The sequence below is a fragment of the Rutilus rutilus genome, assembly GCF_951802725.1.
Source record: "Rutilus rutilus genome assembly, chromosome: 25".
NCBI classification, from domain to species: Eukaryota; Metazoa; Chordata; class Actinopteri; order Cypriniformes; family Leuciscidae; genus Rutilus; species Rutilus rutilus.
In genome coordinates this window covers 2986814-3004463 of record NC_140229.1, presented here as the reverse complement: position 1 = coordinate 3004463, position 17650 = coordinate 2986814, and the positions used below count along the sequence as shown (strand labels likewise).

Sequence of the window (17650 nt, the reverse complement as noted above, 5' to 3'; positions counted from 1 at the left end):
CTCGAATAACATCACCAAATTGATGCCATGATGCCAAGCTGAGGCTGTAACTCTGCAAAACTTTGGCATATTGACACCAAACTTTGTCCGTGTCATTGTCACCTCACACTGACCACAGCACATTAATGTGGTAACAGCGCTACCTAATGGGTAAAAGTCATAAGGATTCGAATCATATTACTGGTGATTATGTTCATATTTTTCAGCTGTTCTGCTTAAAATAATCTTAAAGGGGTCATGAACTGGCTTTAAAAAAAATATATATATTGTTGTCTGAGGTCAACTTATGACGTTCGCTTGGTTTTTACATTCAAAAACATCAAAATGAATAAGTAAGTAATAGGCTATTTTCTACCCTGGTTTTGAGCCTAGCTCCTGAAACGCTTGGTTTGTATGGGCGTGCCGCATTGAAGACTTGGAAGTAAACGCCCACTGCTATGATTGGATAACAGTTTTGCATATTATAATGAGTTTCATGTAATGCGCGAATCGGTGGGCGGGGCTAAACCGGCAGTGTTGAAGTAGGCGTTGATCTTCTTCTGCGGAGGCGGGGTTTGAGACCCTTTGACCTCATAGATCAGGGGTGGGCAAACTTTTTGGCTCAAGGGCCACACTGGGTTTTAAAATTTGGCAGAGGGCCGGCCCAGTAGCAGATTATGAAACACGATCTCATGAAAGTGCGTATCTATACCACGAATTTTATTTCTCGTGCCATTTATACGCCAAAAAATATTTTTTTGCGTGCATATGCTGCGCACTGTAAACCCCTTGGTTAGGATTAGGGGTGCTGAGTGCGTGCCTATTACACGCCATTAAAGGGATAGTTCGCCCAAAAATGAAAATTCTGTCATCATTTACTCACCCTCAAGTTGTTTCAAACCTGTATGAATTTCTTTTTTCTGCTGAACACAAAAGAATATATTTTGTAAAATGTCGGTAACCAAACAGTTGATGGACCCCATTGACTTCCATTGTAGGAAAAAAATATATACTATGGAAGTCAATGGGGTCCATCAACTGTTTGGTTACCGACATTTTACAAAATATATTCTTTTGTGTTCAGCAGAAAAAAGAAATTCATACAGGTTTGAAACAACTTGAGGGTGAGTAAATGATGACCGAATTTTAATTTTTGGGCGAACTATCCCTTTAAGTGCGTATCATATGCACGCGAAAACTGCGTTTCATAAGAAATACAAATACAATTCGTCGTATTCGCACTTTCATGAGATCGGGCTGAGCAAACACATTTACGTTGTGGCAACGTCTGCGCGAAATTCAACAACTGAGAGACGACATTCTGACAATACATTTTTTTAATGCTAGATATCCCCCATTTAGCATATGTTTTGAGGTTAATTTTTAATTAGTCAGATGTTTGATAATTATAGCCTATACTTTTTAAATATTGTTTATCCTTATTATTATTTAATGGGCCTAACCGTAAATTAGAAACAAAACACCTAACGTTAAGTGTACACTTAGAAGAGTAAAAATGACAGAAGGTTACGTTAATTCAACTTTATTAAAACTGCATGGCAATCAATTTGCACTTCCAAAAGTCATACATTTGTGGAAATAAACGAATATACAAATTTATTTTAAGTATAATAAAATAAAACATAAAAAGCAAAGGCAGATCAGAACATTTAATAAACAAAACCGGGTTCTGTACATGGCAGACAGGGGAGCGTAACGTTAGTCGAAAACCGGGCGATAAAGGAGGATACATCCACAAATCCAGAGTAGCAAAACTAAATAGCAGACAAATCAAAGGAAAAACTAAACATGTGTGCAAGCGGTTACCAAACATTTTTTTCTCTGTGAGTTTTCAAAAAAGAAAAAAACATTAACGTGCACCAAGTCTATGCGCTTAAGTTGCTGTCTGTTTGGTTTCCATGGTGACGCGTCTAGCTTGTTACGTGCCACACCGCAGCCACAACAGCGGTGAATGAATGATGATCTGCTTTTATGTCATTTTTCCTTTTTTACATTTGTTAGCTATGGCATGAAATATCTGATATTCCGATTGTCAAATATATGCAACGCAATATATATATATATAACGCAAAGTATTGCAAGAAAAAGGCTAAATGAATGCGATCTTTAGACAATTTTTTAAATACTCAACGGGCCGGATTAAACAGCCTAACGGGCCGTATGTGGCCCGCGGGCCGTAGTTTGCCCACCCCTGTCATAGATCCACACTTTGAAAAACCTGTCGTTCGCTGTGCCTGGTGTCAATAAAAGCTTTTATTGGACTAACAAGGAAGTTTTCAGCTCTGAAACTTACAGGATATTCTTATAGTTTGATGACCTCTTATATGTCAAAAGCTCAAGGAATATTTGATTTCTCAGTTCATCACCCCTTTAAAATGTCTTTCATTTCTTATCGCTGCAGTTGCTTTTCTACAGTTTTTTAAGTTTTACATCTAATATTTATTTTATTTTATTTAAATTACCGAAAACAAATTTTAATAACTTTGGTTTACAATAACAACACTGTCTGTTAGGCAAAAATTGTTAGTCAGATTGCTTAGGAAAGTTGTAATACAGGTCAAGCTGCATGATTTGAGTTACCCGTCAGAGTTTAATAACTGCGGTTAGGTGTTTGTTAAGATCAGTAACAATAAGCATGAGTTGTAGTGTTAGTGAAACACTCACTGTTATTGCCATTTGTTCTGTTTTCTGCGATCTTGAAGTGTTGATGAATTTCCATAGTAGCACAAGGAAGTCCATAGGGTGATATTTATGGCCTGTGAAGCTCTCGTGGAAACAAATTAAATCAATTTCTTTCCGCTTTTGCGTGCGGCTGTGATACATTTGTATTGGAAGCTTGTGCGATCAGGTGAGCTCATTTAAAGCGGGGATATAAATATGACTAGATTACTCCCAGCGTCTCTGAGGTTGTTACTCTGCGAACAGGTTTATTGTTCAGACCTAATGATGTCGGAGAGGTTGCACGGATGAATAATGCATCTTCTGCAGACTCATGCTAAGCTTTTTGAAAACGCAGAGTCGACGGCTAGCATCCCAGCACTCTTTCACTCACAGGACAGGAGCGGCTCGGCTTGATCGATCAGAGTTATTAATAGCTGGAGGGGCTGAGAGAATAGTAGCGCTTCTAAAATTAACAATCTCACGCGCTGCTGAGAAACCTGGAAGTCCACACATTGATCTCGCTGTCAAAGGTTGAGTCTGAGAAAGGCAACAGATGTTTAAAGGTAAAGCAGGCGTGTTTATTAAAGCTTTATCGTGTTTACTCGTAGACTGATTGGGCTCAACAAACATGTTTTATTAGCTACCGATGTCGATATCTATAACACGTACCTAAAAGTCACGGAGTTGAAGCCAGTCGTGCTCTGGAAGAAAAAAATCCCATTCATTTTCTCCATAGAGACAATGGTTTCAATCATTAAGAAATATATAATAATTTACTTATTTATTTGGTTTATTAGCCAAATTGAAGCCAAAGAGAAACATTGTTCAGCACTCAAGCATTTTCCATGAATACATTTTGTAATATTTTGATATTTAATATGCAATATATAAAATGTATAATGTAATATTTAATAATATAGTATACTTTAATATTTTGCAATAGATGCAATATTAAAAATAAACGTAAATTTACGCAAAAACTCATAATTTTACGTTATACCGTTTTATTTGATTAGGTCATCATTGTAATAATTTTTCCATAACAGAATTAAGTGCGCAATCGTGTTTTTTTATTTATTTATGATTTGCAAATTTTTTGTGTGTCTAATAAAAGTTTTACAAATGTTCAGAATTATTGGAGCAAAAATTTATCGTAAAAATACAGAATCGATGCTACTGAAAAAGTGAGCAGTCATGCATAATGTTGTGATTCGTGCATAATTATTGTAATATGCACAAACATATTGTTATATCTTTGATTATTTTAGCATTGAATCAAAGTTGTGTCCCTCAAGCACAGCCGAAACACGTGTCCTCCTCCTCCAGGCCCTTTCCTGCTCAGGTGGGATGATGCTAATGCTCTCGACTCATATTTTATTAAAACTGGTTTTGAGTTTGGTTGTTGTTGCGATATTTAAGCCCTGAGCAACGTGAATTTGATCCTGTTGTGATAGTGCTGAGTGAACGTAACTAGAGGCCATAAACACACTTCACACACACAACGCGGTCAGAAGCGCGAGGACACAAGCGTTCAGATGTGGACTGTGTGTGTGTGGGGATTAAGCTGTAGGTTTGTGAGGTTAAAGTGGTGTGTGTGTGTGTGTGTGTGTTTCTGTAGGGGTTAGTGGTGTCTGGGTTGTGTGTTATTAGGATTTCAGTATTGTTAGTGAAATGTGTGTGTGTTTTAGTTTGGTTAGCAGTAGGGATGAATGATTAGAAAAAAAAGAAAAGAAAAAAAGTCTACAAACAAACAAACAACAACAACAAACACCAGGTTCACTGTTCTTGTTTGTAGAGCTGCAGAATTTGGCCAAATATTTTGTTATTTTAAAATTATTATTTTATTATTATTATTATTATTATACAAATAATACAAAATATTAAACAAAATAAGAAATTATTTGTAATATTATTTCACTGTAAAATTAAAGGGATACTCCATTTTTTTTGGAAATATGCTCATTTTACAACTCCCCCAGAGTTAAACAGTTGAGTTTTACCGTTTTAGAATCCATTCAGCCGATCTCCGGGTCTGGCGGTACCACTTTTAGCATAGCTTAGCATAGATCATTGAATCGGACAGGACCATTAGCATCTCTCTCAAAAAAATGACCAAAGAGTTTCGATATTTTTCCTATTTAAAACTTGACTCTTCTGTAGTTACATCGTGTACTAAGACCAACGGAAAATGAAAAGTTGCGATTTTCTAGGCTGATATGGCTAGGAACTATACTCTCATTCCTGCGTAATAATCAAGAAACTTTGCTGCCGTACCATGAGTGCAGCAGGCGTAATGATTTACGCGTAAGGTTAGACAAACTTAGTCCCGGTCACGTTGGAAGTTACAGAGCTGGGGACTATTTTCAGGCGCTGCTCAACTGTTTAACTCTGGGGGAGTTATAAAATGAGCCTATTTCCAAAAAAAGTGGCGTATCCCTTTAAGAAAAATTATATTTTGGAAAATATTAAAATGACAGTAATATTTCTGGCTCAAGTATTGTTAGCAGTGTGTTTCAGTAAGGTTAGCGGTCTGTGTCTGTCTGTGTGTGTGTGTGTGTGTGTGTGTGTGTGTGTGTGTGTGTGTGTGTGTGTGTGTGTGTGTGTGTGTGTGTGTGTGTGTGTGTGTGTGTGTGTGTGCGTGTGTGGGTGCGTGTTTGTGTGTGCGGGCATGTGTGTGTGTTTGTGTGTGGGTGTGTTCGTTTCTGTGTGTGTGTGTGTGTGTGTGTGTGTGTGTGTGCGAATATGATTGAGTATGTGTGTGTGTGTGCAATTGTGTGTGTTTTTGTGCGTATGTATGTGCGTGCGTGTGTTTGTGTGCAGGTGTATGTATGTGTGTGTGTGTGTGTGTGTGTGTGTGTGCGCACGTGTGTGTGAATATGATTGAGTGTGTGTGTGTGTGCAGTTGTGTGTGTTTTTGTGTGTGTGCGTGTGTGTGTTTGTGTGCAGGTGTGAGTCTGTGTGTGCACTCGTTTGTGTGTGAGATTTTCTCCCATGACACTAGTTTTAGAACATTACACATTGTTGATATTAATTTCCTCCGCTCCACAGCTGCAGGCACAATATTAGCCGGTTTATCTCATTTATTTTTCCTCAGATTAATATTCAGAGTCATTTAAAGACTCATGGAGCTGCTGTAGGACTAATGCTCCTCTCTAATATACTGAAGAGCTTCTCATGAAGTAAAGTAAATCATTATCAACTGTTGAAAAACACACACTGGTTGAAGACTACACATGTTGTGTTCATACTTATGCTGCGTTCACAACACATCATAATTATTATGTCTCGAGATGACTACTTGAGTACTTCAACAGCAGTAATTAATCTTAGTTCATTTCTACATTTAACAATACATTATTTAAAATCAATAGTTGTATCTGTTAACATTAGTTAATGCACAGTGAACTAACATGAACTGTATATTTTTAAACTAACATTAAAAACTATATTGCTCATAGTTAGTCTATATTAACTAATGCATTAACTAATGTTAACAAATGAGTGTTATGGATATTTATAATGCGCATTTGTAAACTCTGGGTTAACATTTTTACGTGCATATTAGATTTAAAGTGCTTATCGATCTGGAAATGTGCTCTTGTTGTCATAAATCTTTAGGAACATACCACAAAAATGAATATATTAATATTATAATTCATATTATATTAAATGTTTATTGAGACTGTCTCATTATGGATTGGTCATCAGTTGCTAAACAACTCGCGGAATTAGCAGCGCTAAAGGGTTCATATCTCAGGGTTGCTCACCTCATTTCCAAATTACAAGTGTGAAACGTTACTTAAAGACCCGTTAAAAGCGTCATTAACACGAGGTTAAAATGCATTAACCCAGGGTGAAGTGTAGTGTGAAAAGCCGGTTTGATGTGTTGCTTTGACAGTTGTTACCAGCGGTCACGTCTGAGGCTCTGTTTCCACAGACAGTTATTGTGTGCCGTCTCCAGTGTGCCGCGGGGGTGCAAGTATGCGACAGCACGCCAAAACCTCCAGAGATACTGAGGAAACACTGCAGTATTCCAAAATAGATCTCTGAGAATTCCACAGAATTCCGAAAGCCAGACTCCCGTTAGACATTAAGCAGGGTGTTTATCAACAATCTGTGGCCGGTAAGAAACACTAACCACGCTCGAGTTTGCCGAAAGTGGAAGCAGAGAATAAACACAAGCTTTTCCGCAAGAGACCTAATGCAAAATTAATGCATCTGGGAAACTGTTGCCAGCCGCAGTTTTACTGTTCGACTGAAGCCAACAACAAAGCTGACCATAGACTCCCAGGAATCTCGACGCGTTCAAAGTCTGCCATTTGTTTGTCCCCATTTTCCCTCGAGCTTTTCGGAGACTGGCTCTGAGCTGTAAATCAGACTGCAGAATATCGGGCCTAGTTAGCGTTCACCGTTTGAATGGGAGGAGACGAGACTGGAATGGTTTTGAGAGACAGACGGGAATCATAACAAAGGAAAATAGCTCTGGAACTGACATGTCTTATTATTATTATCATCATCATGTTTTTACTTTCCGTCAGCCACCTCTTCTTGCAGTCACTTTGCGTACAATTTTGGTTTCCGTTAAATAAGTAGAGTGTGTGTTTGAGGTGAAGACATTAAGAGGGGTCGCTTCTAGTCGTTTTTCTGCTTTTCTTCAGCCATGAAACAGCTGCAGAATGAATCACAACACAATAAACTTTGATTTGTGTAACATACTCCCGAGAACCAAGTTGGAGTCGGGATCTAGATGCAGATAAAAATGATGTTTAATGGCTCAGAACAGTAATTCACGAGCTTCACCGTAACAACGAATCCATGTTCACACGAACATTAGAACAAATTCATTCAGACAATGATCCGTACAAGTAAGAATGAACACCGTGGTTAAATAACTAATTAGATAACACGAGACACCTGAGTGTAATTAGCAAAAGAACTACAAAGACCATGAACAGAACTACAAAAGGAACATGAACTCGAATGACAATTTTCACAATGAAAGCACAGGTTCCTTACAATTTGAAGCAAAACGATGTTTGAATATTGGAAGAAAAAGACAAGGCTATTGAGCAAAATTAATCTTTTTTCCCATGAAGCATTGCAGATAACATATTCGAATCTTAAATAATAGTACAATATGAAGCGGTTTAATTGATTTCTGTCATGAAATGGTGAAAAGGTGTAAAGTTTTGGTCTCATCTGCTACGCTGCTGTTGTTATTGTTGCTTCTGCAGAGCAAGTACGGGACTTTCTACTGCCAGTACACACACCACACACTGCTGTGAGCAAGTGAGACATTGTACAATATAGCGTACATGAATTATCCCATAGCAGATCTATACAGGTGGAGCTGGGGAAGGAGGAGGGTTTCTGAAACCAAATGTTTTTGAGGATTGAGCAGCGAGCTCATTGGCTACTGATACAGCAGGAACCAATCAGCTGTGCCATATAGAGAATGATGTTAAGCAGATTGAGTTAAGGACCTATTAGCCTGCGCCATATAGAGTTTCAAGACAGATTTTGTATTTCAGTTGTAAAAAAATTTATATGAAATGGGGAGTGAGACCAACTCGATTACGTAATATGCAATGCTTTGAGTGTTTTAGCATGAATACTGATTGGTGCATCTCTTCTCATCTCTTTTTTGTCAAATTAAATAATCTTTTTTGCAAAAATCGCCCTCTATATGCTCCTTTTTTATTTATTTATTTATTGACGGTTTATAGTCACACAGCCCTTTTGAGCTCAACATGTTAAACTTGTCATCATGACATGATTTTGACATGAAATCAGAGAATATGCGTTCTATTATTCAATGTACTATATTAAGAATTTAACACATATCTAACGACCGCTGGTTGATCGGTTTCATTTAGCTGTCAAAATCTCGTCGGAGAAGTTGAGCTTTGAAGGCGAGTCCATGCTAAAGCTAATTAATTCGGAGTGTCACAGCCTTTACGGAAAGCTTGAAAGCGACAGCTATGTAATGAGTTCAAGTAGGACGCTCCCAGTAAAAAAAATAAAAAAAATAAAGTCATGGCGTTTCAGTCATTTGGGGTTGAATATTGTGCCATTTGAAGATTAAATTACTACATTTCACATGCATTCAGGCGAAACGACTGCCTGGGGAGGGAAGTATTTTTAATGTTTGTTTGAAGGCCTGCCCATCACTCGTTCCACATAGCAGGGCATCAAAGCTGGAAAGACCTCATCAAAATCCCACTTCTGCTAATGTAGGCAGAGGCTCTTAGAGCCATAGCATCTTCTTTAGCCTTATACTGCAGCACTGCAATTATTATTCTCCCCTTATAGCAGATGCTGAGGAGTTTTTAACCTTTTCACTGACCTCCGATCAGTCTCAGATCCTGTTCCCCCATCTCATGCTTCCCTCTCCTGCGTGTCGGCTCAAGGGATTTAACTTTAGCGATGGGGCCATATGCATTCCTGCAGCGTCCGCAGGTGACCGTGTAATCCTCTTAACTAACCTATCAAAGAAGTGCTGTTTTTGTTTTGTCGTCTGATCCCATTCTTAACACGAAATGCTGAAAATAAAGCAAGCTAGGGTGTGCTTGTTATAGTCACAGTTAGGATACTATTACTTAAATTGTGCAAATCTGTGATCAAATTAGACATAGTGGTATCACCTACAAGTCATAGCGTTTCCCGAACAATTGTTGTTGTTTTTTATTTAACATATTGGTGTCTTCATGAGCTGTAAGCAACTTTAAATCCATATTTGATATATTTAACACATTCCAAAACATATACAGTATGTACAGTATGCACGTGTGTTTATTTGATCATTTTATACGTGCATTTTTAGTATTACTGAATAAATTTCAAGCCATGTTGCTCACCAACAGGGGGCGCTCAGCATACCCCATTTTTAAAACAACTGGTGTAAATGATCCATTAGTTTAAGTAGATTGTGCACAAACACTCCCTACTGTTTGTGAATTATAAGCAGTCCCTTCTGTTAATTTGCAGACAGTAGGGAGTATTTATGGCCTAACCATGTAGAATTGTTCAGCTCAGCATTTCTGTTTTTAGCTCAAGGAAGTTTTTTTAGTTTGTTGTGTTTACAGCAGTCACATTGGACAGAGCCAATATAAAAGTGTTTAACAGTAAAAGCAGGATCAGTCGTTTTAAAAACAGATCTCTAGGTGTTAATCTCTTTGGTGTCTGGCACGTTTCACCTCTCACGTCTCAAAGGATTCATTTTCAAACAAGTCTCAAGATTTGTTCACTGATAAATGTAGGATCGTGGGGTTAAGTATTGATAATTAGCCTCTGAAGACCTGGGCTGTTTTAGAGGAAATATTTGTGAATAGAGAAGATCTCTAATGGGCGCTCAGTGTCAGGATACCAGCTTGGCACTGGATCTAATTGGATTTACCACATGCTGGTAATCCTGCCTTGGCACATGAGTATTGACACTGAGCAGATGGGCAACCCCTCACCCATTCTGATACCTACCCCCCGTCGCCTCCTGCTTGCTCAAACGCAGAAGGACACGCTCATGGCCCGTGACTCAGTCAGTGAGTCCCTCAAGATGCCAAGCCACTCTATCAACAATGGCTCTAAAAATCCCTTTCATCTCGCATGCTACTTTCCCCCCAATGTGTTTTCATTGGCGTCCCGTTCCCAGAGCTCATTTTCAGGTCAGCCGGCATCTTTGACAATTACACAAATGGTCACCACAGACTTCCCAGTTTTGCCCCACTGACACGTCTTGTTTTCCGCTCATCCCAGCAGTTTTCCTGATCCCCAATACTTAGCTCTGGTTTTCAAAGGAAAAGAAACCCAGTTAAAGCACACGGCGATGTGGGAGCCAACTGGTGTGGACCACAATTAAAGTTTCCCTTTGCTATAGTGCCCTCAAACCCTTTTTCCATCAAAAGTATTCATTAGCCCTTTTCCTCCCCTGTTCCTCTATTATTTTCCCCCCACTTACTGCACTGGAACCGGAGAGGCGGGACTGTAATGTTATGACGGTAATGATAATTTTGTGGAAAAGTGGTGAGACAACGTTAGGGGGACCCAAAATTTGCAAGAAGTCTCCCTGGACTGAGCAGATCTGGCTGTTTTGATTGTCATCGCCTCATACTGGCGTATCTTTGGGGCGCAAAACTTTGATTCAAAACTATGCAAATCAGATCAGATCTCCTTTTTAATTAAAAGATATTTCTGCAAGCGTCAGTGGGTTTTCCTCAGATCTTATTCCCTTTTTTTCCGTTTGGATGATTTGCTTAGGGTACATTGTAGTTCAGGGCTTTCTTAAATGTAAAGCTAATCTTTAACACATGAAGAGGGATGGAAGATATCGAAAAAGCCATTTTGGTTATCCTGTCAAGCATGATAAGCACAATTCGGCTGTAACATTAAAATTGTTCTTTTCTCCTTTACAGGAATCATCCACCAGATGAAAGGGGACTATGAGACTGCTCTGAAGCTACATAAGGTTCATCTATCCATCGCTCAGGAGCTAAATGACTACGCCGCCCAGGGCAGAGCGTACGGAAACATGGGAAACGCTTACAATGCCCTCGGTGCCTTTGACCAGGCCGTACGCTACCACCGACAAGAGCTGCAGATTTCCATGGAGGTGAATGATCGTGCATCGCAGGCTTCGACACACGGGAACCTGGCGGTGGCGTACCAGGCTTTAGGGGCTCACGATCGAGCTTTGCAACATTACCAGAATCATCTGAACATTGCACGAGAGTTAAGGGACATCCAGAGCGAAGCTCGGGCCTTGGGCAACCTGGGAAATTTCCACTGCTCGCGGGGAGAGTTTCCCCAAGCCGTACCTTACTACGAACAATACCTACGGCTTTCCCCGGACTTGCAGGATATGGAGAGCGAGGGTAAGGTCTGTCACAACTTGGGATATGCGCACTACTGTCTGGGCAACTTCCAGGAGGCGGTGAAGTATTACGAACAAGACCTGGCACTTGCTAAGGACCTCCACGACAAGCTGAGTCAAGCCAAAGCCTACTGCAATCTTGGCCTGGCCTTCAAAGCTCTTGGCGACTATAGCAAGGCAGAGGAGTGCCAGAAGTACCTTCTCTCCTTGGCGCAGTCGCTGAACAACTCGCAAGCTCGATTTCGCGCCTTGGGCAACCTGGGCGACATCTTCCTTTGTAAGAAGGACGTTCCCGGAGCCGTCAAGTTTTACGAGCAGCAGTTGTCCTTGGCGCATCAGGTCAAGGATCGCAAGATGGAAGCGAACGCCTACGCAGCGCTGGGAGCCGCCTATCGGATGCTACAGAAGTTTGACAAGTCCTTAGGCTATCACACCCAGGAGCTGGAGGTGTATCAAGAGCAGGGAGACATCCAGGGAGAGTGCCAGGCTCACGGACACCTCGCCGCTGTCTACATGTCTCTTGGAAAGTACACCATGGCTTTCAAATGCTACGAGGAACAGCTTGAGCTTGGCCAGCGACTGAAGGACCCCAGCGTTGAGGCCCAGGTCTATGGTAACATGGGCATCACAAAAATGAACATGGGAGTGATGGAGGAGGCCATTGGCTACTTCGAGCAACAGTTGGCGATGTTGCAGCAGCTCAGTGGCAACGAGGCCGTGCTGGACCGTGGTCGCGCTTATGGGAACTTGGGAGACTGCTATGACTCGCTGGGAGATTTTGAAGAGGCAATTAAGTATTACGACCAGTATCTCTCCGTTGCACAAAGCCTCAGCCATATGCAGGACCAGGAGAAGGCATACAGAGGTCTTGGTAATGGACACAGGTAAGAGTTCAAGTCGATTTATTTGTCATTTGACAGTGGCCCCCAGAAAATATTTACACACACAAACAACATTTATGAGATAGAAGACATATCAAACCATGTTGCATCTGCAAATAGATGTTTTCTTGAGTTGAATCTATCCTTAAAGATTTTTTCACTTGAACTAATTTATATTTAAACCAAGTGATAAAAATCTGCCGTTGCAGAGAGAAAAAATACACTTGTATTTAAGATGCGAACTATGAAAACAAGAACTAATATCTTACGCAGTGTTGTTTCTAAAGTAAAAGATATCTTGTTTTGAGGATTTTTAGATATATTAACTGGAAAATAAGTAAAACTGTTCTTAAGAACTCATTAAGATGTCATTTTTTCAAGTGTATGAGTGTTTTTCAATGTTTTGAACTACATATGTGGTAAACCCATACACAAAAGAAATATATTTTCTGGATATGTTTTGGAATATATGCACATATTTGAAATTGGCCCAATAAATATATTTCATACTTATATTTCATATATTTTTGTTATATTTCAGAATATATTTCAATGTATTTTTTTCTGTACGGGTCCCCAAAAGTGTCAAAAATATATGTGGCATATATTCCAAATACATTGAAATATATTCTGAAATATAACAAAAATATATGAAATATAAGTATGAAATATATTTATTGGGCCAATTTCAAATATTTGCATATATTCCAAAACATATCCAGAAAATATATTTCAAATACAATTCTTTTGTGTATGGGAATGTAGTTTGTTTTAAGAATTTTTTGATATTTTAATGAAAATACTATAGTATAGGATAGTATATATCTATAGTTTAAAAAATAGTTAATTTTTTTGTGGTGTATGGACTTTATGAAACACAAAGGTGGACAATACTTTTGTCTTCAACAAGACCTTTATTGTTTCATGATAAAATTAAAAAACCTAACAAATATCTTTTAGTGAAACGGCACTTGGTTTGATACTTTGTTTTTAGGTGATTTAAAGAGATAGTTCACCCAAAAATGAAAATGCTGTCATGGTTTACTCACCCATATGCCATTCAAAACTTGACTTTCTGTGGATCTCAAAAGAAGATTTTTTCAACTGTTTTTTGTCAAAATTATGACAGTAAATTATGACAGAACTATTCCTTCAAGTGTCTAAATACCTTTTGACACCACTATAAATGCATATAGTCATACTAGTCATACAGAACTGCAATGTAATATGCTTTAGACACGCATATCAGACAGACAAGATTACATTTATAATGTTGTGTGGGTGATTCATTAGCATGTTAGCATTAGCACGTAGTCTCGTGTGAATGATGATGCAACAGAGTGCTTGTTATTCCAGTTGCTTTAATCTAAGAGAGGCACTTACTGTATCAGGAGGGCATGTGGACTGACACCATGAGGTCACAGAACGCTCTCACAACATGCATCAGATTGAAAATGGGATTGTTTTGAATCAGAGCACGACCCCACCTTCACTATGCATGCTAACATGCAGGTCTACAAGGGGATGCATACAGCAGCTCACACTTATGTTAGAAGTGTCGCTTGAGTGCGTCAACAGCAGAATCTCTCAATCTTCACTAATCTTGAAAAATACATGTAAATCATGTCTTTGTTAGTACTTTTTTGCATTTGCATTTGCATAAGAACTTAGTAGATGTGTTGCAAGCTTGCCATTCAAGGCAGGACAATATCAAATATCTACAGTATATTCTGAATTAATCTTTTAAAAGTGTCACGTTATATTAATGCTCTTCTTATTTGGCCATTAGTTTCCTTCCTTATGACTTATGAATACATCTTAATATTTAATAGCATCTCGCAAACAAGCAAAGTTGGAGTATAGATTGTTTCTGTGAATCAGTTTGAGGGATTAGTTTTTAACATTCTGATTTAAAGATTAGTTTGATCTATCAACAAATTTTCACATTTATCTATGTGGCATTTAATAAACAGCAATGTTTACTTAATATTTAGCATTTTAGTATTTTTTTTTAAATGTCACATGTCACATCTAAACGTTTTTGAGAGATAATCAGAGTTTTCAATCGATTCACTGATGTTGAGCCATTGCATTGTTTTTTAGCTGCTCCTAGTCTTATGTATTTAATAATTCACTCCTGACACTCAATGCATTACGATTTATTGTGGTGTATGGACATGTACTTTATGAAACGCAGTTACATGATACATTTTTTGTCTTCAACAATAGAATTATTGTTTTATGAGCTGATATCAAGCTTCTTTTAGTAAAATAGCTCTTGGTTTCATATGTGAAAAAATAGCATTCATAAATTTTAAATGACTTCAAGTGATATTTAACCCAAAAAATGAATACTGAATAAATGTTTAAACTCTGATTCTAGGATTTGTTTGCTTGATCTCTCAAAAATGTTCACAGAAATCCATGTTGCATGTGATAAACAGCAACATTTACTTAAATATTTTAGTAGATTTTAATGTTTAAAAAGCTACACGGAGACTATTTTTGACAGATAATGCAAAGAAATCTTTGAATCAGAGTTTGAATCTGAAATCAGTGAATCAACATCAGAAAACAACATGCATATTGCATCCCAAATACATATAACACATGCAAATATTGCATGTAATATAACAAAAAACATATAAACATATAATAAATATTGAATATACTATAATGTTTTCAGCTAATGCTCTCATAATGTTATATATCTTTTATAATTCGCTTTCATCCTTGCATTAGGATTTTTCGTGGTGTATGAAACGCAAAGTTATACATTATTTATATATATATATTATTATATTATATACAGTGCTAAAAAACATTTATTTCATAATGTGATTCCCCCCCCCCCCCCCCCCCTTTCAATTCTATTACTTCAATGAAAGGTTAGATTTTTTTTTATGGAAGCTTGTTTCCGCCACAAAATAAAACATTTTAAAAGATAATTGCGACTTTTTATCTCACAATTGCGAGTTTACAAATAAAGTCAGAATTGCGTGTTATAAAGTCGCAATTCTGGGAAATAAAGTCGCAATTGCGAGATATAAAGTCAGAATTGCGTGTTATAAAGTTTTTTCTCACAATTGCGACTTTATATCACGCAATTCTGACTTTATAACACGCAATCGCGAGTTTATTTCTCAGAATTGCGACTTTATATCTCGCAATTGCGACTTTATATCTCGGAATTGCGACTTTATATCTCGCAATTGCGACTTTATTTCCCAGAATTGCGACTTTATAACACGCAATTCTGACTTTATATCTCGCAATTGCGACTTTATTTCTCAGAATTGCGACTTTATTTCTCACAATTCAGACTTTATATCTCGCAATTGCGACTTTATTTCTCAGAATTGCGACTTTATTTCTCACAATTCTGACTTCATATATCGCAATTGTGAGGAAAAAAAAGTCAGAATTGTGAGATAAAAAGTCGCAATTATTATTATTTATTTATTATTCAGTGGCGGAAACAAGCTTCCATAGATTTTTGCTAATTTTTTAAATAAAATATCAAAAGGATAAACAATGCAGATTTATTTTTTGATTTACTTTGATCATATTTACCAAGGGGGCAAATAATTCTGACCAGTACTGTATATATATATATATATATATATATATATATATATATATATATATATATATATATATATGATAATAATAGCACTCACACATTTTTAAGTGACTTAAAGTAAAGGAATCGTTCACCCAAAAAAATGAGTGTTGAAAACTCTGATTCAAAGATTTATTTGGCTTGATCTGTCAAAATGCGAGTTATGTGCACAGCTATATGTATGTGTCTACCCAGCATCCCTCAGTGTGATCCTCCACACATCCATTTTAATTACCATCCAATCAGCCCTATAAGCGTTCCAGCTCCCGTCACAAACCCTGGTGGATTCTGCTTACCTAAACTCCCCACACACGTGTATACGGGCATGAAATATGATGAATGGTTTGCTGCAGGGGCCTGTCAAAAGCTCGACACTGCGGATTGTGGGGAGAGAACTCACACCGGGCCCGAAATGAGCAAACCTCGTCCAAACCCAAACCCCCATCCTTCCCACAGTCCAACGGGAAGGTAAATTACACTGTCAGTTGTGACAATGCGCTTGGACTCCCCTCAGCGGAGAGCAGCTTTACCTCAGATAGCACAGAAGAATCCAACAAGAACCTCATTAGAGGCCCGCGTTAAAAGCTATTTGTTTCATTTATATTGAAATGAGGCAGGGCCTTTCAACGAGACTGATGTTGCTGTAATTTCAAGTGACAGGACAACAAGGGGTAATGATGCATCGCTTTTATGCTACCTAAGTAGTGAGCGAGTCCCTGTATGAATTAAGCCCGGGTTTGTTATTCCACAGAGAGCCGCTTTTCGAACTTGCTCTCCCGACGGATGAGAGCGTATGGACTATATATTTCTCTTCCTAAATGAAGTTGCAATGCCACCTGTGTGTTGCTCAAATAGCTGGTATCGATCTAACACGTGCGCGCCCTCGTGATTGCCTCACATTCAGTATTTTAGCACCATTAAACTACACTGTTTCCAGATTCTGTTTCATGCGAGGAGGTTTATAAGGAATGCATGAATCTCAAAACATTATCGGCATGTAAACATTCTGGAGTTTGTTAGTCGAATTGAAATTTGTTTTGCACTTATTTTTATTTGATTACAGCAGTCTGGCAGACGACGACACACTGTGAGCTAATGAAGCGATGAGATTTAACCGTAGTAAAATCACTGTCCTGCTTTTTTTAATCAAATGAAAAGCACTAAAATCTAATCGGATGAAATATGCACTTCGGTGTTTTTTAATTATGTATTTATTTACGTTTATATATTTTTTTGTTTATACGTTTATTTACAGTGCGGCTTATCCAATCAGAGATTTTGGATCTCCCTCTTACTAAGTGTAAAATTCACTATGAGATCAATTATATTTTAATAATAACAGTAATTTTATTCCAATTATTAGTATTAATAATTATTGATTAGATTTTGTCATGTTTTATCATATTGCTGTTGATGTAAATTTTTACAGCAATTTATTAAAATTGCATTATATATGCACTGTGTATATACATATATATATATATATATTGTCAGTATTAATTATATTATATATATATATATATATATATATATATATATATATATATACACTACCGGTCAAAAGTTTTAGATCAGTAAAAAAATTTTATGTTTTTAAAAGAAGTCTCTTCTGCTCACCAA

At 37.8% G+C, this 17650-nt stretch overlaps 1 protein-coding gene across 3 annotated transcripts in view; it reads left to right on the top strand.

Moving 5' to 3' along the window:
- ttc28 (tetratricopeptide repeat domain 28) overlaps positions 1–17650 on the top strand; it is a 307380-nt gene that overhangs the window by 245060 nt on the left and 44670 nt on the right. For all 3 annotated transcript variants that reach the window (XM_084400084.1, XM_084400083.1, XM_084400085.1), the window contains one exon: positions 11070–12411. In XM_084400084.1, coding sequence (XP_084256210.1) covers positions 11070–12411 — 1342 coding nt within the window. The remainder of the gene's footprint in view (positions 1–11069; positions 12412–17650) is intronic.